Below are 25,330 nucleotides of genomic sequence, written 5' to 3'. Positions count from 1 at the left end.
AAGCAAGGCCAAGCTACTGGATGGATTTCATGGCTTTAGTGAAACAACAGCACTCAGTGCTGAAGCAGTTAACAGTGCTGGCACTTAGGGCTTTTATAATTAGGCATAGGAGATAAAAGGGATGTTGCCAAGGCTAGTAGGCCTAAAATTAAACCAACCAGCTGTGTTTTAGTGTCAGCACATGTGAACGTGATGCAGGTGTGAGCTGCACCGTCTTTCAACTCTTTCTGCACAGCCCACTATGCTCTCTAGTAGAATCTTGCTCTTCTACTATTTCTGGAAGCAGAATTCTCGTTATTATGAAACAAAGATAGTAGATAAACAGATGAAAAATGGCATGAGCCCCAGTAAATGTTGCTGCATAGACAGCATGGAGGGAGATGCAGTGGAAAACTGTTTCCTCTGTTCTGCTGAAGATGCTTAGGAACCTAACATTGTTTGTACCTGTTTCCAAATTATTCATAAATGGAAAATACATAAAATACATAAGCAGCTGCAGAACCAGAACTCCTTTCTATTCCTCTCTGCTTCAATAGCTTTGCTGACATTACCACTGGCTTTTCTTTTTTTCTTTCCTTAATGTATTCTCACTCTCTCTCCTCTTTCTGTGGACAAGTAGATCTTCCATTCTGTTGAGTGCAGGAGGCCAGCCTCAGTCAAGGCTGGAAGAATGGAAAAGGTTTTCAATCAAGGATTTGATTACAGCTGCATGGGATGAAAATTATGGAGATCTCAATTCCTCTTCATTGTTTTGGTTTTATTTTTTATTTTTTGTTTTGTTTAGTTTATGGGTTCATTTTGTTTTGTTTTTCTGGAGACTTTTCAACTTTTTCTGTAGGCTCTTGTGCAAAGGCTGTAGAGCATTGACTGCATTCATGAATTAATTTAACTACTGTTGTTGAGACTGAAAGTTTGGCTGCAACCTTACCTATTCACAATCACAGGAGTACTTCAGTGCCTGTTTCTGTTATCTTCCCTGAACACATGCACAAAAACATCTATTGATTACAGCTTTCTCTGGGATTCAGTTTAACTTGAATCATTTAGAAGTTGTCCTCTGAAATTTAGGAGACTGAAGTGAACCAGCCTCCATCTCAGCTTGTCTGTCACCTTAGCACACCTGACCCTGGTAGTTAGCAGTCAGTGTCCTGCTACTGCAGCAGCTTTAAAGAGAAGAGAAATTGGGTCACAAAGCCTCAGGTGGGTTCCTTCCCATGGGGGCAAGTGAGCTGTTTTGGGAGTTTTCTGGCTGGGCCAGGACTCAATAGAGCTGCAGAATCCTCAGACTGGTTCTGGAAGAGTAATAGGGAGGGCAGAGGTTTTTCTGAAGATTGCTGCTCTTCAGAAAGATGTGAAGGAGGTGTAAGCACCCCTCTGCAGGGATATTGGCTATGGAGGGGACTGGTTTCTGTAAGTTTTATTTCTCTGATCTAGTTACTCAGAAAGTCTTCTGCTTAAAAAGGTGAGTGTTAATATTTATATTCTGGTCAAATTTGTCCTTTTTTTTTTTTTTTTAGAGTTTTAAAGAGCCTTTTGGTCTCCTTAGGGAAAAATTGTTCTAGAAAGAATTCTCTATGAATCTACTGCATGGCATGGCTGAAGTAGGGTATAAAAACAAAAGAAAGTGGCCTATACTTCATTTAAAGGACAATAAGGATTAAAATAAGTTGTTTGGGTTCTTTATTTTCCATTAAAATAAAAAGTTTTCAGAGGTAAATATAACCATTACTCTAAAAGCCAAGGTTTGTAAACAAAGCAAAACTCTTAACCCTACTACCTCAGTGAGAAATTAGGATCTAAGAGGAGCTGAAATTCAGGTAAGTTGTGCTGTTATACTCCTTGGAAGTTCAGGAGCAGCTCCAGCTTAGCTGGGCCATGCTCTCTTCATGCTGGATATGCAGCTGTGTTTCTCTGCTTCTATGTTCAGTCTTTCCCATCTCTTTGGGTGTGGCCTAACTGGTATTACAGAAACTAAGAAAGCTGTTTGAAACTTCCCAGAGCTTGTTCCCTTCTTGAGTTATAGTCCCCACTGTTCTTATTTCCACTGCTGTGTGACCACTTTTATGGTATTACCTTTTGTGCACAGGACCCAATTTAGGTTGAGTGGGACTTTGGCAAAATCTGGTAACTACAGAAAACAATCCTACTAAACTGACCAAGTGTTTTGAACTCTTAGTATTAAGAGCTGCAGTAGTCCTCACTTCACACTGACCTGTAAAGTTCATTCTGGGTAAGGTGAAGAAGTAAAATGGTCCATTCTTCCCATTATGAATTTGACCAGTTGTGTCCTAAACAGCCTTGACTCTCCCCTGTGGTAGGAATGATGGGTTTTTCTTCTAAAGTTGTGTGAAACCACAGATGGGGACACTGTTCTGGTCATTCAGTGCTATAAGTCACTAAGCTTAGCTTTGTTCTGAATTCTTTTTTTGCTTTGAGAAGAATGATCCACCCTGAGCAGTCTCTCAAGCACCCAGCAGTGAGTAAGTTTGGGCAGGATTTGAGGATGGATTCCTAGCCAGCTGCAGGTGATTAGAATGCAGCTGCTGGTGAAAGCAGCCGGAGATTTTAGTGGGTTTTTTTTGGCTCTTGATACAGGTCACTTGTTCTGTGTCTCTTTCTCTGGCAGTGTTATGGGTAAGTGCACATTTACCTACCTAATAAGCCTCTTTAAACTGAGGCCCTGTCTTTATCTTGTATGTATCAGGTAGAATTTTCAATAGCATAAACCAAGTTAGGAGTAGTAGTCCCACAAAAGCCCAAAGTCTCGAGGGTTGTACCCTCACAATGTTGGCATGCTGCCAGCCTGTTGTAAGCCTTTTGTACCATACCTTGTGAGAGCCAGCTGTAAAGGTTTTCTGGAAGGAACTCTGTTTTTTAAAGTAAGTATTTAAGACTTATGTTGAACTTGGGATTTCTTCTTCAGAACTAGCCTCCAGGAGGTAAGTGCATTGGTCTGGAAGTGGGGAATGACAAAGTGCAAAAATAGAGAATTACTTTAAAACCACAATCTTGTATGATTATGTGACAACAAGGTTAGAGACCTTCACAATATCTCCTTCATTTCCTCTGCTAATTATAGCTGTAATAATCTAATAATTGTAACGTTCACCTGATAGAATTTCATTTCCTTTTGGACAATTGCATAATTACCAAGCAAACATTTTTCATACATGAATTTCTTTTTTCTTTTAGTCTTTTTTGGGTATGCCTTCTTTTTTATGTTATCCCCATCTTGCACATTAACTTTACAAATACTGTCTCTGGCGGAGCTGGAAAACATTCCAGAGCATTTTGTTGTGGTGTTAGCTTTCTCATGGTCTCCTACAGTCCATCTTTGCTTTCAGACCCCCACCCCACACACACAAACACAAAATTTTCATGTGATGAAATTTATGACAGATTATGCCAGGGACTACCACTGCCAGTCATTTAACTTAATATATGGTACTTTCAAATCATACCTTTTTTTAAAAAAATACCCCAACAATCTGCAAAGCATTTTGAAACTGCATGCTGTTCTATGCCAATTCCAATTTCAATTTCTCAGATGCCTATTTTATCACAGATTGTATTTAGGTTTTGGGATTTGTTATTTAATCATGAGTAACAGCAAGCTTAACAAGTGCATTTGTGGACTGTAGAAATTAAATCAGGGAGATTTCACTTCCCAGAAACTCCTTAGTCCTTCAGTGTGATATTGATTAGAGACGTTACTGTGCTTTGGTGCTCTGTGTGTTGCAACATATGCTATTGTGGTTACTATTGGTATCACAATGTAATTATTTAAACAATTTTGTAAGCTCATGAAAATGCAGATGCAGAATAACTGCCCAAATTGAGAGCTACTCAGTTACTCTGCTGGGAAAAAAAAAGTGCCACTATTACAAAAATTATTTTCTTATTAATTTTTGCACTGCAATTCAGTAATGTTTTGGTCTTCCACTTAGGTAGCTTGTGTTGAAAAGAACATGAAAGTAATGTAGATATTTATAAGAAAAGAACAGTAGTGAAACTAAAGTTTAGCACATTCATTATTTCATGTTTTTCTGTTTTTATAAACATTGTTGTGAACTTGGGGCAAGGGAAGTTTAAAGAAGAAAAACCAGAAATTTCAGCACACTGCTTTTTAGATTGCTATTTTAAACTAAATTTTCAGGATTGCTTTTTTGTTTTTCATCATGTACTGTATCTGTGCTGCAAGCAGAGTCTTTGGATTTTTAAACAATATCAATGTTTGTATGTATTTTGAACATCCTGAATATCTTGACAAAAAAGTTTCCACAAACTTAGAATAAAGGTCTCTTTTAACTGTAATAATGTAATAAAACGGTTATGTTGATATTTCAAGGAGACAAGAAAAACACAGGGTTAATCTCAACTGATTACCCTTACAGTGAGATTTCAGTAGCAGTTTCCACAGAGTGAAGGACTGGCCATTTTACAGTACTTTCAACAAATGACTGCCTGGCAGGGGTGTTGATGAATAATTATTACTACAGGGTTGTAATAATAATGTTTGCCAATGACAATATTAATGTTCATAATACTTTTATTATTATGAATAATCATTATTGCAGGGTTGTAATATGAAAACTTGAAAAGTCTTTAATGAAAAAGAAAGTAGCAAATATACTTTTGATTGAAATACACCCTCGTAATTCAGACTTTAAAGTGTATTTGTATGTTTAACTTGCAGAATATATGGAAACAGGAAATGCAAGTATTTCAGAGGAATGCCCACTGGAATGTGCAGAACATCAATCTTGCGTTTTATCCCCAGAAGTTCCTCCATCTCCAAAGGCTAAAAGTAAATACATGCACTCTGTGAATGCAAAAGCTGTACTGAATTTCTCTTTAATATTAACATTCATACAAAGTTGGGAAAAAAAAAAAAGAAAGCTATTGATATCAAGTATGGGTTTTTTCTAATATGAATCACCTCTCTTGACTACATACACTGTAATCCATGTCATATAGAAAAGCAAGGAACTGTATTCTCAGAAAGGACAAGTTACTAATGGATTACAATGCACTGCATTGTTTGATCTTAAATATTTTTAATTTATCTGACCTTATCCATTGCATAATCAAGTAAAACAAAAATACTAAATATGTTGAAATACTCTGCAGGTATTGTCATCTACCAATTGTTTCACTTTTGGAAGCCTCTTTCAAAGGTCACAAATGTACTGCTCTTCCATTTGTCTTCTAACACAGCTTTCATACCCTGTAGCAGTCACTTGTGTGCATGTGCTTTCATTTTATGTTCTGATTCACCATTTCCACACCACAGCCCCTAAAACAGTGGCATTTCCTGAATGTGGTGTCTTTCATGAAAGTCATCCTCCTGTAGAACCTAACCTGACTTCTGTAATTTTCCAGATTGAATGTAATTGACTGCTGGCAAATAACTGAGCCTGTCCTTAGTTTTCTTGTGTGAGTTGTGGTGTTATTTTGTTTAGTAGTGATTTTTTGTGTTTGTTGGGGGGCTTTTGTTGGGCTTTTTTGGTCTTTTTTTAACATGTTCTTTTTTTCTTTAACATGTTCACTGGGAGAGTATTTATTCATGAGAGAATGAAGCTTCCTGATGCATGCCAGGTTATGATCTTCATGGTAGTAGTGAACAAATGCTGTAGTTCCGATAATATTTCCCATTGGGGTACTTAGCACATATGTGGTGTGTGAAGATAAATAGTTCCTTTGAGATTAGCAGGATTGTGAAGCCAACTGTGCAATAGAAATGTCTGCCCTGAAATTAAGTAGCAAATATTTTTAAAATATGTTTTAGTTTTTAACAATAAGGTCATGATCTCACATTCCTTATTTCCTCTTACAAGGTATAAATAATGTAAAACGTGCTAGCTGGCTTTTGCTTGACTATTCTGTAATCTGATACTAAAGGAGAGAAATAGTACTTGATCATGCTTCCCATCCATCTGTCTGCCATTCACTGACAATCTAATTTCAGATAATTTAAATCAACTTTGGAAGAGGGATAGCAGTATCAATTACCTTTCTGTGACTTTCATGAAAATAGGGAGCTGGATAGAGGTGAAAGACCCTAATTAGTACCTGCCCTGAAAGAAATAGGCAAAATCTGTATTTTATGTATTCTGGCTGCAATCAGCCAGTCAACTAGTGCACTTTCACCAGGTCAGTCCAGTTTTTTTACAAAAAACTCATTCTTGCCCAGTAAGAAATACTGCAGGCCATATGTGGGAGAATGTGGGGCTGGGGACATGAATATAGTTCTGTAGGAAGCAGCAGTTCTGGTTCTTTAATAGTTTTAGAAAAGTATCATGATTTTAGAATAGTTTTTAATATTTAGGTATTTTACTTCCAATTGTTAGTTATAATCTTATTCTGGAATAATTCCAATTTTATAATTAAAAAGCAAAATATGAATAAACCTGATTATAATTTTGCTTAATTTACAAGTTTCATGCAAAGCTACCATTGACTAAGAGTAGCAAGAGTTTGGAATGCAAAATTCCCATTGGATTTTAAAAAGCAATCAAATGCTTTTAATTAACAACTTCTGTTCTTGTCTGAAAATTTTGATAATAACTGGCCATGGTTATACTTTAAATAAATTTTTGACTATTTGTGTTTACTTAGCATAGCAAACAGTAACTATGACAAAAAATGAAACAAACAGAGCTCTAAACCAAGCAGATACAGTTTTATCAGTGGATTCTGTAGTTATGTGAGTGCACTTAAGTCTGGTTTATGTATGCTGAGCTTAATATGCTCACTCTGTTTTTCCTTTTCAGCATTTTATTTCCAAAGATGGAGTAACATGGGAGCATCTGCATTTTATCAAGTCTAAGCACTGCAGTTTCCACCAATATGACTGTTGTAAACCTAGTTTAAAAAAGGGGTTTCTTGCTTGCTCCTGGGAACTCTTGGCCTTTTTCATTTTTCATTGCTATTACTGAGGTAGCTGTGTAACACACACACAGTACATAATCAGAACCCAATGTGGTTGATCATAATGAGTAACTTTTCAGTCTGTGGAGGCTTTGCTGCTGCCAGTGGATTATTTGCAGAATGGTTAGCACTCAGTGTGATTCTAATACTTATTACTACTGCTACTTTCCAATAGTGGTCCTCAGTATAGACATAGAAAGCCTATTGTCTTACTGTTCTGGTAGTTTTCTGTAGTTAAGAAATCTGATAAATTAAGGAGAAAACATGAAACACAATGCAGAATGTACTAAATGTGGGTTTCTGATGGACTGCTGTAGGAAGGCATGTTTTAAGCATGTAGGGTTTGCCCAGTATATTCTTCCACCATTCCATTTAATCCTGGGAGAGTGAGCAAGAATTATTCATAAAGCATTAGCTGCTTTGATGGGGGGAGATATGCATTCTTAGTCACTCACAGTTTACAGAGCTTATGTAGTGTATTAATTAATTACAGCAGCAAACATGAACCCGATGCAGAGTATGGGATGTTGATTTTGTATGTTTGCAAAAACTTTCCTGGATTAATTTTACATTCTTGGATAGTTGCTATTTCTATATATCTTCAGCATTAGAAAACGTAGAAAGGGTAAATATATATTCATTCTAATTAAATGCAAGGTATAGGGCAATGCAGAAGTATGTAGATTGCCTCAAGCAAATTTCTAGCCTGCAACAAGATGCCATTATTTTTGAGCAGAGAATGGTGCATGAAGATCATTGTTTAGAAGATAAGGTGTGGAAAATAACGGATAATAAAGTTTAAAGAATGTGCATTTCCTTTTTAGGCATAAATTATCCCGGTGTTCTAATTACTGACTAATGGTGTGTCTGTTTTTAAAGGTGAAGCTGTGACTGGAGAACTATCAAAGCTCTTAGATGAAATCAAATTGTGCCAAGAAAAGGAATACTCTTTTGAAGATCTGTCTCATACACTATCAGACCATTATCTGGAAAATTTTAGTAAAGTATCAGAGGAAGATCTTATGACCAGTGGAAGCCAAACCAAGCTTAATGTAGTAAGTAAGATGGGATACAAGGACAATGTATTCAGTTACATCTGATTTATTTATAGCACATTCAAGAAAGAAATAATGAAAGAGGGAGAATAGTACAAGGTTAAAATTATAATAAAAAAATATAACATATGCTTCTTACAGGTTTAGAATGTAATGTTCACTTAATTTCTCAAAGGTATTGCTTGCCACACCTCAGAATGGCTTTTTATGTCACCACTAATACTTACAGGTTACTTGTTTTGAGCATGGAGAGGGCAAGGAAGGGGTTTTTTTGTGAAATCAGTGGAGATCAGTATGTTCAATACTCTACTGAATACTAAATGCTAACAGAATCTCATCAGATATGCCTCCAAAAGAACAAGCTAAACATCCTCAGTTATTTTTCTTCTACATTTTATTACTATGTAGTTTTCATGGTAGCCTAATGGTATTGAAGATTGAATCTCTAATACAGATAATTGTGGTTGTGATACTTCAGTGGTTTCCAGCTACAGTTGAAGATAACTTCATTGTTACTAATATTATGAAGAAAATATTCTAGGATTAATTTTTTCTTTACTTTAATAAGGCTCTTTTTTGGTTTGTTTTTAAATTGAGTTCTCTTCCTCAGTAGGTTTCCTGGTTTCAGCTGGCTTAGGCTTAAACTTAAACCATGACACTAAATAAATGTGATTGCCCAGGGAATAAAGCAGAGAACAAAGGAAAACTGCTGAGTTCTAAATTTCAGTTAACATTTTTCGGAAGTTAAAAAGAATTATACTCACTTATGTGAAGAAAACCACGTCAAGTTAAAGACTTTCATGTTTTGGAGGATTTATTATGACATATATAGACAAAATGAGATTTACAAAGATGTGTAGCTACCCTGAAATGCAGTAGATACTTTTGTAAAACCCTTCTAGATGTTTGAACATTTAGATACATTACTCATATTGAACTCAATTTTAACAAGATACCAATCCCATTTAATCATTTTTAGACACTTGTCTAGTGACTCTCTGAATTTAGGTGCTAACTGCTATTTAAATCTTCTCAGCTGCTGTTTTGCAGAAAATGTATTCCATATAAATGTCTGCTCAGGCCTAAATGAAGTACAATATGAATAGAAAGTATTCAGACACTAAATCTGTAATTTCTGTGACAGGAAAATAAAAAGGTAAATTAGGCAATATGTTTTCTAGATATTTCATATATTTTCAATTGAACTAGATGTGGAAACAAATCTTCAAAATTGAGGACTGTTTGAAGCATTTTATGGTGTTTTCCTGCTGGGGCATCCAGCTTTTCTTTTAGAGAAAACTATAGTCAGGATGATGGGTGTGCACTCTCAACATGAAGTTAGGATGGAGGGCAGAATACATTTTCCCCTGCAGCTATACAGATCTGTGTGGAGAGGGCTCTTTGCTGTGATGTGAGATTTTTCTGTTTTTTCTAAGGGAGCAATTTCATTTTTTAATGTATTTTAGGGTAATTCAGTCTGTTCAGTTGCTACCTGGCTGCCTTGCAGAAAAAAAAATGAAGTTGCTTCCATTTTTGACACGTTTTAATTTTGGGAAGGTGTTGCCTTCCCTTTGTGTTTAGGCTCCCTGGGTGATGTGAAAATCCACATGCTCTGTAAGGGGCCATGGAAGAGTAATTGGGAAGAAGCACTAAAGTGAAGAGATATGTTTAGCTCTGAAAATGATTGCAAAGGTGAATGCTGCCAAACTGCTCTGGGGGCAAGACCAGCAAGTGTAGTCAAGGAAGATGTGTGACAGTACAGTGATGATTGAAGAAACTTAAATGAATATTTATGTATAAGAACATCAAGATACAGAGAGAAAGAAGTAGGGATGTATATAGATGTGGAGACTCAGAAATAGATTCCTTGGGTATGTATTAAAGAAGAGAGATTCTTGCAGCTTTTTCTTACTTAAGTTTTCACCTCCATGGGAAGTTTCTGTAAGAATCTCAATAGGTTGAGTGGGTTTTATCTGTTGTCTGCATTTATTCACCTCTCATTTGCTTCTGCTGCACGTGCCAAGATCCTTTGAAAGTATGGGCAGCACAGAGCACCCCTGTCTGGAGCAAGACTCTTTCTGCCTGCTGGACTGAGTGTTGCCTTTCTCAGTTACCAGCTCCAACAGAGGGCTGGAACCACACCTGCTGTGCTTCCACGAAGGAGCAGTTACTTCAGGTTCATATCAGCAGATTTTTCCTAACTTTCATTGCTGGCTGTGCTGGCATCAGCTCTGAAGAGGTGTAGAAGTTAGAGGTGTAGAAGTTAACTCCCAGTTGATGATGTGTGAGATGGTGCCATTTCCTGAATTAATGTCGATTCCAGAGACGATGACTGTTGAAAGCTTTTCAACTTCATGTAGTTCAGCAATCTATAAAGTTTCCAAATCCCAAGTCATGCCACTTGGTCACCCTTAAGGAGATTCTGCAAAGGCACTGACAGCTTGGAGACATCTGAATTTTTTGCATCATGCTATTGTTCAGAGAAACAGGGGGCCAAGACTGGGGAATTTCTGATTTGAATAGCAACTTGTGGATCATAAACTTAGGAAGCTGGAGCAAAGAGTATCAGGAGCCACCTCCTGAGAATAGCATAGGCTTGGGAAAGAGAAGGCATCAGGAAGCAGAGTGTATTTCAAAGCATTTTTTTTAACAATTGGCTTTTCTCAGGAGGGCCAAAACTGCTGTGGCTAAATGAGGTTATGGTTGATTTGGGATTGCACTCAAAAGGAGTGTCTGTCTACCCAGAATGCACAGCCTGGAATTGTGTCCTGAATTTTAACTGCCAACCTCTATTGTTTGAAACAGTGGGGCTCACAGTTTTTGTTTAGTGTAAGGGTAGTGTGAATGCCTGCTTTTTAATACAATAACTTGACAGTAAAGGCTTCATCTGGAAAACTGATGCTCAATTCTGTCCATGGCATAGGGGTGAGTTTCAACATTGGTTGTATATTCTCCCCGATGAAGTACAGATCATCAGGCTATGATCCCTTCTAGTATTGCTTCTGCATTGTACAGCCACTGGAAAAACACCAGTGCAATCTGGAGAGCAGGGCTTTGGATGCCTTGTTCACATGCACATTCTCTTCCTTTTCTGGTCTTAGGCATCTTGCATGGTCTGTTGCTCAATGATAACAACACTTGTAGAATTCTATACTTCCTTTGAAAGAAGTAGGTTGGAAGTCTTTTAGGTCAAGGACAGAATTGAATCCATTCCTACATTTGCTGTGTTATTAGACAGTCATCCAACAACGTAACAAGTTGTTCTGGAATGTTTGTAGTAAGGAACTACTTCTTTTCATCAAAATTTGCATTGAAAACAATGTTTTTATTACTTTATATGTCTCTGTTGACCAGGTGTGTGACTTGTGACAAGGCATGAAAACCCCAGAGATTTATGTGCTTACAGTATTTTCAAGTCAAATAGGAAGCAGAGTTACAGCTCTAAGGTTAGATGAAAAAAAAAAAAGAAAGGAAAAAAGAAACTGTTTGCTTTAGTCTTCTGAGTTCCAAATTACCAGTCAACTTTGTCTCTTAAATTTCCTTGAGACATGGAGGAGCTGACTAGGAAAATTGATGGTGAGGATCTTGGGGACTAGAAGGCAAAACATCTGGGAGAGGGAGAGTACAATGGAGCAGTAAGTAGAAGTAAGGACTGTAACAGTAGACCCATAGTGTAGACTTGAATAGGAACAGATCTGGAGATGAGTGAAAATGTCCACACAGGATGCTTCCCTTCCAAAAGTTGAAAGGGGAACTGTGACAGAAGAACAGATTGTCTTAGCTTCCTGAATGGGAGGGAATGATTAATGAAGAGGGAGGAAAAGACTGAATGCTAACAGCAGAAAGTCAGATGAGAGTAAGTTAATGCTCTCTTTCAATTTGAAGAGTACATTGTTAAGGATAAGGTAAAGGAAGTCAAAGCTGGACTGAAAATGTCATAATTTAAAGGTTTTATTTTGCCACTCTGGCTGTGTTGGGTGGGCTGTTTTGCAGATATTAATGCCATGTTTCCTGGTCTGCCTTTACCAGTCATTAAAACATGTAGATTACAACATAGCATGCAGCGAGTCCCTGTTCATTGTCTCAACAAAATTGAAGGCCAGATTGAGCACAGTTCTGCACTTCTACTTCAGAGACAGCTCCAAAAGGCGTTCATACACCTATGCATCATTTTAGATCCAATTCCTAGTACTTCTTAATTACTTGTATGCTGGGTGGAGTTGATGGTCAATTAATAGATTTGTGCCTCCAGATCCTGTCTTAGTTTTTCCCATTTTGGTCGTTGTGACTTGAATGTACTTTTTAGTTGACCTATGTGTGCAAAGGCATGGAAAGCCCTGACTGGTGCTGTAAGCTTGGGAAGCTTTATACTTGTGTTTTGCTCAGTGCTGACATAATACAGTTTTTCTATGTTCCCCAGATAAAAGTCTTTCAAAAAACTTAGAATTTGATTGTTCAGCAAGTCAGAAAAGCAACAGTGCTTCAAAACATATTTCAGAAAATGTGAGGTGGAAAAAAATATAGCAAAGTCCTTGATTTTTATCACAGTTCATTAAAAATGTGTTTCCTTTTCAAGCTGAATTACGTGTGATTGCAGTTTCAGGTTTGTTTTTCTAAAGTATAATTAAAAAAATATTTATTTTCCAATAGATGGCAGTCTGGTTCAGTAATTTCAAGAACAAAAGCAACCATCTTATATAAGAGTTTTCCAACGTTTTTCATTGCTGTGTTAAAATTGTGCATTTTAACACAGTTGATAGTCTAAACTGCTTCAAAATGAACACCTGAAATTCCTGTAGGAGAAAAATGTATGGAACATCACGACATACATTTTAACTACAAACTAAATCATCAGGACTAAATTTAGAAGTGTACCATTGCAAAGAGGTTACACACCAAGTATGCATTCAAATGATCTGTGTGAATTAAACAGCCAGCAAGAAAATTTAAATAGGTATAATGTACAAAGCAGGGATCCAGAAAAATTATGTGTCATGAAAATGAACAGAGGATTGTCAAAGTGGGTTTTCTGAGAATCCTGAGCTCCCACAAGGAAATTGGTTTAGATTCCTCTATTGGTGGCATTCTAAGACCATTACCAGTTTCCTGTCAGGTGTGAGATTCCTGTGTATGTATTCCTGTCAGGACAAAGAATTCTAATTGTATTGCAATGTGTTTGCACATTGTGTTCTTTAAAAAAATAATATCAGAAAATAAAAATATGGGCTTTTTTTACATGTAAGAAATTTCTATGGATTTCAAAGAATATTTGACTTTTTACTTGCTTTGGACAACCTGTGACTGAAAAACAAAAAGTAGGGATTAAGAACTTCTCCACTTTCGTCTTTGTGTGTATATATACATTTGCCAGACATACATGTTGGATACAGTAAATCTCAGAATTTTTCTTTCATAAACTTGATGTTTTATTTGAAAAATATTATACTAAAATTTTCTCTTAAAAAGGCTTCATCTTACTCTGTATTCAAAAGTTTATTTCCGTCCTTATTTTGAAAAGTGTGGTTTTCTTTTCATGTAGAAACCATAACTATTCCATATTTTTGAGAACTCCCAAGATTTTTTTGAACTAAAACTAATTTTAAAATGTGCCACTTCAATAGAACTGAGGCTCCAGATTGAAGTGTATTCTGAAGAACAGTCTCTTTAATCTTGTGGAGTAGGTGGTTGCTTGCAGTGTTTTCTTTTACATTTATGCTGTTGTGTTCAGAAGCATAATAAAAAAGATGTGTTATTGATTTTCAAGTGCAAATGCAATATCTTACTGTCTTTGCATTTGTGACACAAGTTTAGATTAAAGAAAGAGTTCCTGAGAGTATTCTGTGTTCTTAAAAGCAGAGTGTATGTTAAAGGATTTTGCTTAATTACATGGCATAAATACTGAGAAACTTAAGATGCCCCTAATTTTTTTTTTTTTAACTGAAGATAGTAAAACCGTGTAGTAACTGCACTACAGAGGGATTTCATGGAAGTGGCAGCAGCATATCTGTTTAAATTTAATGTGGTTATATAATAGATAATAAAAGCTGGCAGCAGTAATTTAAATTTAAACATGAGGAAAGGTTCTGTGTAGTCTCAGGGAAAAGATTTGGATTTCATCACAGGCATATAAATGTCAGTTTCTGCTTAATTCTGTCATCCAGAATGGGAATTTGGTACTTGTGCATGTTGAGAGAGGGGAAAAAATATATTTAAAAATATAAGATTATTTCTGAAAAGAGTGATGGTGCATATACAGAGATACAATTTTTACTCTTATGTCAGAATATCAAGAATATGAGGCTATATAGCAACAATAAAACTATAATCGTGTCTGGTTCATATCTAAGGAGAGATTAAAAATCATAGAATTATGTGGTTTTGAAAGAAGTTGACTAAGAGAATATAATAGAGTGGATAGAATTTATGCATGGATTTTCAGAAGTCAGTTATTCTGATTAATTTTTTTTCTCTAAGGAAAATAACAATTTTTTTATAAAAAGCACAGGATTTCTTTATTTATTATTTCACAAAGTAATCACTAGAACTTGTTGAAGAATATTGAAGTAAACTATTTAGTAGCATTATTCAAGAATACTATTTTGGTTTTTACTTTTTAAACAAATAATGGCTGGATTGAAATAAAATAGCTAAGAGTGACCAAGTGTGCTCGAGTAAAATAATTGCTGTCTTGAGCCTTTAAAAATACCACACACTGGCATGCATTATTGAGAGAGGGATAAAAAAATTCACAGAAAAATGGTGATGAGTAAGCCAGAATTGTGTATAATGGCTTACTAATGAGGATACAGTAAAAACACCTTCCAGAACAATTTTGTTTGCTTATTCATTAGGGAATAGTAAGATAATCAGGCCTGATTGCATGGGGCTTCAAGGACAGTAAATTTTAAGTCATTTAATATAGTAATGTTTGTTGAATTTGATAATAAAACTTCCAATGCGTTTTGCAGGTATTTATGATGTATTAAAAAAAGGAAGAGAATTGTATTGAGAGACTGTTTGGAAGATTGTTGCTTTACTGAATTCCTTTTTTATTATAGGATTAGATAATTTAAGTATTGCCAAATTCTGATGTTGCAAGAATTTTTTATTAAGTTGCTCTTTCACCAGTTCAGTTATGAATCCTATTTTGCAAGCATATGCTGACTCTTATTTTATGGAAGTAAAAGTATGAAGGCCATCTCTCCCAGGATATGTAAACATAACTTTTTTGAGATTCCCTTGTTGGAAAGCTCTACCCACACTCTGAAGATAAGATTATATAACTTTAAAAACTGATTTTGAAAGCTTCCACCCCACTAAAAACCATCTGCTACTCCCAATTTCTAGTGCACACAGTAGTATTTCCTGCTGAGAACTGTTGCTGCTGCTACTTTTTTTTCATTAGATATTTATAAGGGGACATCTAGTACCAAACATCCACTTGGTCAACGTGGAATTATATACTTTCCATAAACTGCTTTACAGAATGATTTCTAAATTCTGTTTACAAATGAGCTAGTGATTACAAAGAAGCAGAGGGAAAACAACTGGATGTAAATTTTTGCCCTCCCTCTTTTAGGCTACCTGGTGAAGGGGAGTTCAGATGTTCTAAATGTATCCTTTCCTAATCTGTGTTCTGTAGCTATTAAAAAAGATGATGTTCTGTATCTGTAGGTTAGGCTGTGCTTCAGCACAGTGTTGTGAAAATTTATGTTGGATGGGTCCTAATAGGAGCTATGTGGAACTCCACACAGAATAATTTGCCTGGTATCATGCTTCACAGCTGACTAAATTAGCCTGCAGCTCCCTGCTGCTGTGATTTCGGGTAGAAGGATTGCTAGCCAATCCTCCAGTGAGCTGCACAGACCTACCCTGTGAGAGAGCCAGTGCTTGTTTAAAGAATGTAAGATCTCAAAACATGGCAACACTTAGTATGATTTAAACTACATGGAGTTAAGTATAACTAGGGGAATGTGCTGGCCAAACCACCAGTTCATTTAATCTGCATTAAAAAGTACCTGCTCTTTTTTCCACTAGAATGATTTTCTGGAATATTTAAGCAGTCTGTGCAATTATGTGTGTGTGTGGCAAATTCCTTGCCTATCAGGTACTAGCAGGAGAATAGCTTACAGACAAATGCATTTCTCTGAATGCTGATATGTGTTTAGCTTGCAGTGGTGAAGCCTAAAGGTACCTAATCCTTTTGCTCCAGTCTGTCACATTGTTTACCACCGTGTAAAACCCTGTATTGCTTTTTTGCAGAATGTGTGCTCTAGACACAGGCATTTTCTCTTCTTGGCTGAGTATATGCTTCCATTTATTCTTATATGGTGAAATCTGGTAGAGTAGAAAAGAACAAATGCTTTGTGCACACCCTTCATAATTTGCAGTATTTCAGTCTTGTTCTTTCTTAAAGCTTTCCTTTTCCTGACCAAGTAATCGTAGCATTTTCTTATTTGGTATGTAAGTCTTTCCATGCTGCCAAGCACTTTCACTTGCCCTGCTGTGGACCCTTTCATCTCAGCTGAATCTTTTACATAAGGATCTTGGATATGGCTTTAGAATTTTTTCCATATAAAGTAATTATAATACAAGCCTTTCAGATCAAAGAGCTTGTTTGTCTTTAGGGTTATAAAGCTGTCTGTAAATTTGGGGTGCTATGGCAATGATTAGTAAAATTTTGTCTACTCAAAAATTCTGTTTGATAGCTAGGTTTTATTTACTTGACTACAGTAGATTTATTTTTTTACAAGAATAATTTTAGTTCAATACTGAGCACATATGTAGAGTCATCTCTGTTTCATTATACTTAGATGAACACCAAGGATATCTACTAATCTCAGTAAGATTAGCCAACATCTGAGGGCTCTGTCAGAACTGATCCTGAAATCATCTTCCCAATATGAAATATATTTGCTTGCATTAAATATCTTTTTTTTTTTTTAATTTACCTCAATGCTTTAGAGAACCTTCTTTCTCATATGTGTTTCATGATTTTTTTTTTTAACATCCTTGAGCTGCCTGTGCCATTGTGCCACTGTTGCCAGTGCTGCACAGCAGAACCACTTCTCTTCCATTTCTTGGGATGCCCTCAGGGTCCGTCATCCTGGGAGTATTCAGTAGTGTACAGCATGATGTCCATCTTAAGCTGCACTCTGCAGATTCATTTGGGACCTTCCAAGAGAGTTTCAGTCACTTCTGGAGAACAGAATGAGAAGATAATACTATGAAATTTCCACCCAGACAAGTGGCTTTTTTTAATGTTAAAATCAACTCTCTCGTTGTGATATTATTATAAAATGAAATCATCAGGAGCACTAAGTTATTGATAACCAGAAGTGCTTCCCTCAAGCACTGACCTTCCTTAGAAATCTGTCTAAAAAAACATCTGTCATGGACTCCTACTCTCCATTTCCCTTGGGTTTCTCCTGTCCTCAGACTGTTCTCCAGTGTTCCAGTCAGAAGCACATTTTCAGATTCTCCTTCACAGGAGAACAAAAAGTTCTTTTTATCTTCCTTGGTCTTCTCAAAATACAGTTTCTGCCTATGTGATTTAGAGCATCACCAATAGGAATGCTGATACTCCAAAGGTGTATTGGTTTATCACATTTGAGCCATAGAGTATGGAGCAATGTCCGAGGTCTAGAAGGTATATGAAACACTGCTGACATTTAGGTTCAATCAGATTTTAATTTCTGAAAACATATTTTTTGCTCTCTGGAAAAACTGCTGTTGGTAGAATATAAGAAGACTGAGCTTAGATATGCAGAAGATTTCTTTTTCACAGTCATAAGTAGATATTTACCTGAGGGAAAAGATAACTGAGTTAATAAGGAAAAAAGGAGAACCTATCCTACAATCTAAACAAAAAACATATTGTTCTAGAACATTTTAGCTTTTGATGCTTCTGCATTTCAAGAGATAGGTATTTCTGTCATATTTTAGAACTCTTATCACTGTTGCCAGCAGGTACCAATGCAGGTTTGATTGTTCTTTATCATACATAGTGACCTCAGAATAAATGAGTGTTATACCTGCACATCAAGTTACAAAGAGTAGAGGAGGAAAAAAAATGAAATGTTTTTGTATATAACTCAAGTCAGCAGTGATTTAATGTCTATTCCATTAGTGTAAGAATTAAGTCATTAAGCTTGGAACTTGCAGTGGAGCCTGATGATCACCATTGACAGGAAATGCATGAGAAAAGTAAGAACCATATGGGGATGTCTCTGTTGTTTTCTGTAGTGAGTGGAACAGCATCATTTTATCCCAATGGTATAACCAGGAGAGGGAGCCTGCTAATCCATCAGAGCAATGTGAACTTCTACAGGATCCTAAGGGGTGGGAATTAAATGTATGGTTTCACTGTACCTGATTCAATGATTCTTTTGAAGGTGGCTAAGTAGGTACTTTCTTATAAGCAGCAGTCTCACTTTCTTTTCTTTGCTTCTTAGTAAGAGGTATACAAATAATACTAATTGTAAATAATGTGCCATATTTCACAGGGCAAAATGACCACCCATGACAAGCTAATACAAAATATGGCTCTCTTTTAAAATTGTTTAGTAGCTGAAATTAGAGCATTGGGCAATTTGCTTAGACTATTTGTTTAATTTCATTTTTATTCTATCCTAATGGCAACAGCCAGATTTGTTTTATAATAGGCATATAAAATCAGTATTTTTTTCCTTAAGTCTTGAAAGTTGACCATTCATAACATAGAGTTTCCTTGTATTCTGTTGGCAGATTTTTCCAGCCTCTGTTAATAAGCTTAGCAAGTAGAAAATGAATAGAAAAGTATGCTGGGCCAGATTCCTATACCTCTATAAAATATTATATCTTAAGGAATTCAGTTAAGGGCAAGTGCCTGTTATTTACTATGCATTAGAAAAGTTTGCCCATGGACATCAAGAGTGTGCTAGAAATGCACCCCTTAGCTTTTCTGTGACTTTAATATAACTGGAATCCTTGCCTGACTTCAGTGGTATAAATTTTTAAACTGAGATTAAAAGCAGAAACCAGATTTACTTGATGTGTTGTGTCACATGAAGCATGTGTTGCTCCTTACAGCAGATTCTTAATTTTTCCAGAGAAATGCGACATACACAATTTTTTAATATCTATTTTCATTTCTCTTCTCTTGGCTTACTGAAACTTACCATAAGTTTCAGTTTAGTGTCATGGGGGAAAATCTCAGGAGAGGTTCTTCAGTTTTATTTACTTCAGTAATTATTTGAGATTAAGCAATTTGCATCATACTACCACTATTATTTTTGTTGATATTGGTGCTCTGCCTAATGTTTCTGAAATATGGGCTGTTCACAATCTGTAAAGAAGCAGCCTTAATACTGCCTGTCAAACTTAGACAAAAATAATATTAAAATATAATTACTTTTTTATTGCTATGCTGGTCTGTCTTTCCCTTGTTAATAGTTTCTTACAGGTATTGGAATATTTATTGCCTTTGCCTTTGTTTCTGTCAGTGGTGTTTCCTTTAAGAAATCTAAATAATTCTAACAGATGACAATCACTTATTTAGTCATTGATACCCCCTAAGAAATACAGTGCTTCACAGGAGTTACAGATGAGAGCAGGTTACTGACTGACTTGTTTATCTGTATTTTATAGGACCTTTAAGGCATTATATTATGAATGGCTGGAGAAAGAATTTAGAGTCTTCAGCTACTTAGGAATGTGTTTGGAAAAGAACATAATGGTGTGCTTGTATTGCAGTGGATCTGAATGGGTGGTGTTGAATCTACCACAGGCAAAAGGAAGCAGTACCACTGAGCTAGCACAGAAAAAGCACACCCTGTCCTACATCTTCAGGCAGTAGTGGTTATTGAGATGACTGCAGTGACATCCCTGGTTTAATTATATAAGACAGGAAAAAGCAGCAACTTGCACTATATGAACTTCACACTGGCAGATTTTCCTGTTGGCCATAGCAAAGACTTTGCCTTCCTAGGGAAGATGATTTTGAACGCTGCTTACACATGCCACGTCAATCAGGCTGCATTGAGAGCTGTTCTCCAGCTGATGGAATTCTGCATCTCTGGTGGGGTGTGATCCTTTTCAGCATCTTTAGAGGAGTCTGAGCCATTGCTCATGCTTCTGAAAACAAAAGGTAGATTACTCTTTGGCTGATCTTTTCTAGTTAGGCCTTCAACTTCTATAGCCTTCTAAGACATTTCAGCTGTCAACTGTTCTACTGTTTTGTGTTTACATTATGTTTAGCACTTGGCTGCTAATATGGCATACCACTAGTAATTTGTACTGCTGGATCTGAAAATCACATAGCAAAAATGTTTTTCAAAGCTCTTTTGATTGTCCACTCTTAACCAGCATTCACCTTCAGATGAATAACTCAGTACTGCATATAGATTGCCTTTGTCTATTCAGGTATGATTTTCTTTTATGTTCTTTATTAAGGCACCAGCAGCTTAATGGAATAATAACTGCATTTTCATTGACACATTTCTACTGAGATTATGTGAGCTAAATAAAAAGCTGTGCACTGGAGGAGTAATAAAGTGGTGACTTCTGCCTACTCTGTTGCCACCTGATTTTTCCCCTACTTTAATTTCTCTTCCTTCTGCTCTATTTCATGAGAAATAATGTATTTTCTATAAGTTTCATCATACTGCCACCCACTTACACACCCTCTCTTTCACAATTTTAAAAAAGAAAAAATGCAAGGTTTACAACTGATTTTCTTGGCAATTGCATAGCACTGAGATTTTCAAATGTTGTATGATAACAGTCAGATGGTATAGGGCTGTTAAATACAGAGATGCCTCTGTAACTTTTCTCCAAGCAGTATTTTCTCTGAGACATTTAAAGCCAAAAGTGGTTGACATTACTCTGAATTAGGATTTTTTTCCTTTATGCAAGAGCAAATATTCTGTAGTCTTTAATTCTATTAAATTTTTTTTAAATTATTAACACTTGATTTTGCTTTTCTGTGGGTTCCTATGCCCTTCATTATCAAGTTCTTCTTTTTCATCTGGTAGATGAGTTTTTCAGTGAGTCACATTTTGGAGTGAGTCATGTGCATATTGATTCAGGGAGACGCAAAAGGCCTTGTCATTAACATGAGAAATTCCATTAACTTAGTTGCAACTGTTCCTGTGGTTAAATTCCAGGACTCAAAAAAAAAAAAAAAGGTACCAAATTCCTTCCCTTTTTGCACAGCCCATATTTGTGTATAGCCTTCCTACATACCAACATAGGTCAGATCTACTGTGCCTGTGGGATGGAAAGGCACTCCTAGAGACGCATTTCTGTAGCAGAGTATCCTTGCAGTCTGTATGACTTCCTGGGTGAATTCTATTTTAGGGCTTTATGCTTCATGTGCTAAGTTCTTTTCCATGGTAAAGTAAAGCCCTTGAAATGCTTTGATATTAAACATTTAAAATTAAATGAGCAAATAGTCTGATTTATTAGTATTAGGTATGTGCTCAGTGTTAGACAAGTATTTAAAACACAGGTTCACTTTATTTTAGCTAATGTTAAGAAAGAGAAATTAATTTGGCACTTCAATCCTGTCCCAAACACATACATTAGAGTGGAGTAAGTTATGGTAATGCCTATGTTTTGATACATTATAGAGAAGTAGCTTGATCAAATAACTTTTATTAAATAACTTTTATTAAATCACAGAATACACTGAGTTGGAAGGGTCTCTCAAGGGTCATCAAGTCCAATTCCTGGCCCTGCACAGAGGCATCCCCAAGACTCACACACTGTGCCTGAGAGTGTTGTCTAAATGTGTCTTGAGCTCTGTCAGGCTGGTGCTGTGACCACTGTCCTGGGGAGCCTGTTTCAGTGCCCAAACACCCTCTGGGTGCAAAACCTTTTCCTGATATCCAACCTAAACCTTTCCTGACACAACTTTAGGCCCTTTTTAATGGGTCCTGTAACTGATCACTTTAGAGAACTGATCACCTATTAGGTTTTTAAATCCTAAAACTTGTTTTATGAATGGTTGCATCCTTCTATGAGAGTAGTGCAAAATTCAGAATCATCTTAATATTTGTTATTTATGCTACAATGCAAGGATGAACTAAAATTTCAAATGTATTGCTCTACTTTCAATACATGTCCAGATGTACTCATTTTATAATCTCATTTTTACTTAAAATTTTGACCTTATTCAGTATGCATTATACTTGCCATTTGGTTCCAGGATGTATTTCCTGTATGGTGTCAGATCCTGCTCTGGAGACAGAGTGATTTATTTTGTGGTGCTCATCATGATAGGTGTCAATGGTACATGTCCACTGAGGGGCAGCAGCTACACAACCACATAGTTTTCCTCATATATGCGAATTAATCACATTTTCCTAGTTAATACATTTTGTGTTTGCTACATGTAGTTATTTCACTTGACTCTACTGACTTCAAGTGTCAGAAATTTCTCCTCAGAATCAGCTATCACTGTGATCTTGAGTTCCAAGGGTGTAACTGCTTCAGATGTGGTGTTGCTTTTTGAGCCCCAGTCAGAAAATATCACATGCAACTGGGCTGATGTGCAGTGGTGTAGAGACCAAGATTCCACATCTGGGACTTCTAGAGCTGGGATTTGCAGGGTACCTAGGCTCATATACCACAGAGAACAGTCACAGAGTCTCCCAAGATGATTCCTGATGTAGCCCAGCATGTGTGCAAACTCACCTTCAGTTTCAGCAGCAGATCAGGAGCACAGACTTAGTGACCATCTTGGAAGTGTTGAAATGACATGCCCAGCATCCCACAGGGATTGAGGCACAGGCAGGTGCAGAGTACTCTTCTCCATCGTTCTGCTGCTGTAAGTACAAGACTGTCTTTGTCTTCCTGATACTTCTTTGCAGAATCCAGGAGGTGCAGTCAAACTCTACCCACACCAGAGCCGATGAAAGAGATGCAGACTTGGAACATGTTTGTGAAAGAACAGCAGCAGATGTGCAGTGTAAGGTGAAAGACAAGATAATGAGGATGGGAAACAGAAAATCATTAGTAGGGAGAAGGCCTTGGGGGATGTGGGAGAGGTGTGCCCAGGTTCCCAAAACCTTTCACTGACTGAGAGACATGGGATGTGTGTCATAATTGAGGCACCTCCTTTTCAGGATCCTTACTGAATCTCAGAAAGGCGTATTTGCTTAGTGCAGGGATGCTGCTGTAGAAAAATCAGTCGCTGAGTTTGTTATATGTCATGCCCTAATGCTCTTTTTTCTTCTGCATACCTCAGGCATTTTCCCCTGAGAGCAGCTTGGGCAGCAGCAGGGGGAGCACTGAGAGCACAGAACACTGTCCCAGCTCTTCTGTCCCTGGCTTGACTGCTGCAGCTGCTGGGGACAGCTGTGGCAGAGATAGACCTGATTATCCAAATTTATAGAAGAGATTCAGGAACAGTTTCCTGTTCTATTAGTTCTTAATAATAATAATGCCAAAATAGAATACTAGGTAACAGACCTGTAATTTTTTGCTTTTATTTTACAGTGTAAGGTACATGTCCTTTGGGCCAAGGAGAGTTAGAAGCACATCTCTGTTAGGATGATAGAAAATACATGTTTGACAAATTATTTCTACAGAAGAAACTTCCTACTGACCTCATTGTTTCAAACTGAGTGGCAGCACTTGGCTTATCAGATGTCTGGTTGCTTTCTGCCTCCTGTAAGCAGAACAGTATTGCCTTCTGGATTTCATCTTTATTGTTCCATTTAAAAATATTGTTTCCTAACAAAGATAAATTATAAGGTAATGTTCATATCTCCAGAGCTATGATGCGATAGCAAACAGTAAATGTCCTGTTATTTTGCACTTTTAATAGTTTGCTGATGATGTTTTGCTCTAGCAGATACTGTTTGAAAGGTTATGTGAAATACTTCTGCAATTGGATGATATTGTGAAAAAACCAGATACAAGAAGGAAAGGTTTTGATGTTTGGTTTTAGGTTTCACTGGACTAGTTCAGTAAAGTCTCCTATGTATTCCAAAACAAGGGAATTGAGTAATATTTTTCCTAGCAGTGGCTGCTTACAAATGTCAAGGCAGAAAGCAGACCAGTCTTCAGTAAAAGCTGAGACAAAAGGAGGGACTGAAAAGAAATAAGACATCTTTTATATTTTACTGTATTCCTTAAATAAACTTGTCTAGGTAATAAGGCCATATGTTAGATAGGAGATAGCTAACGTTTGATAAAAAGAATACATAAATACATAAAGGTATTTATGTGTGTTTTATAGATGGGGTACAGCCACTGAGCTGTGAACTTGGTGACTGTAAATAATAGTTAAGATTAAAGCTGCTCTCACCTTCTCTTGTTGTTGACTTTTAAGAGTAGAACAGACTTTCTCTGCTTTTTCTTTCTGTATTCATCATTCTCTCCGTTGATAAATATTGCATTGCTCTCATAGATTAAGATAGAGATTCCAAGTTATTGTGATAGACAATCTGATGTACATACCTGTTTTGAGAATAAATAACCTCTTTATAAACTGACCTTCAGTCTAAAGTGTCCCAGTACCCAAATTTTTGCCTTTAGATGGAGGCATGAAAAGGAGGGTATCCATACCTAAATTTCGGAAGATGTGATTTAAATACTCATTAAGTAGGAAAATGAGAGGTGATGTGATAGGCTTAGTAGTGTCTGATGAAAATTTGTCACTAGTTGTAGTGGTAGAAGGTCCTTATGCTAGATCTTACCACTCTCTCACTGCTGTATCATTATTATTCTCTCTTTACACAGAGAAATTACTTTCTTAGCCTTTTACTACTGCAAGCAATGTCTAATACTTGATTCAGTGTTCCAGTAAAAACCAGAACTTTTAATAAAGCTTTAATTCTCTATTAATATCTTTGTGATTTCTCCACCAAATTTTCCTTTTGCATATTATATCTAATATAATGTGAGGTTTTCTGTCTATTTTCTTTGAGGATATATGTTGCTTATGCTTATGTCTCTTCTAACCTAGGCAGAAGTTCCCCTACTGAAGCTTAGTACTGCAGTTTATATTGCCTTTGCCATTTCATAATGTCCAATTCAATTAACCGAGTAACTGTGATTTAGATTTTTAACTACATTTGTTTGGGTTGTTTTAGAAAAAAACAGGCATGAATAAGAGGTTCTAAATGGTGCCTGTTTTTCTTTAGTTGACAGAAATATCTTCCACTCTATTTATTTATTTATTTTCTGAGAAGCAGGCATAAATAACTTTGGTTTTACTAAAACTCTCCCTACAGGGCTATATCAAGGCTTTCCAGTAGCACACACAGAATTAGATTTTCATGTTCAAAGGACCTCTAAGGAGGCAAAATTAAATTATACAACAGAACAGAAAAATTAGGGAGTTCTGGGAAAGGAAT

General features: G+C 36.5%; 1 protein-coding gene across 1 annotated transcript in view; it reads left to right on the top strand.

Moving 5' to 3' along the window:
* Window positions 1-25,330, top strand: part of ANKS1B (ankyrin repeat and sterile alpha motif domain containing 1B) — a 410,803-nt gene that overhangs the window by 73,494 nt on the left and 311,979 nt on the right. Inside the window, exons 7-8 of the mRNA XM_050969884.1 lie at window positions 4,697-4,807; window positions 7,810-7,985. Coding sequence (XP_050825841.1) covers window positions 4,697-4,807; window positions 7,810-7,985 — 287 coding nt within the window. The remainder of the gene's footprint in view (window positions 1-4,696; window positions 4,808-7,809; window positions 7,986-25,330) is intronic.

This window comes from Serinus canaria, chromosome 1A (assembly GCF_022539315.1).
Source record: "Serinus canaria isolate serCan28SL12 chromosome 1A, serCan2020, whole genome shotgun sequence".
NCBI classification, from domain to species: Eukaryota; Metazoa; Chordata; class Aves; order Passeriformes; family Fringillidae; genus Serinus; species Serinus canaria.
This window is presented reverse-complemented; position numbering and strand designations above follow the sequence as displayed.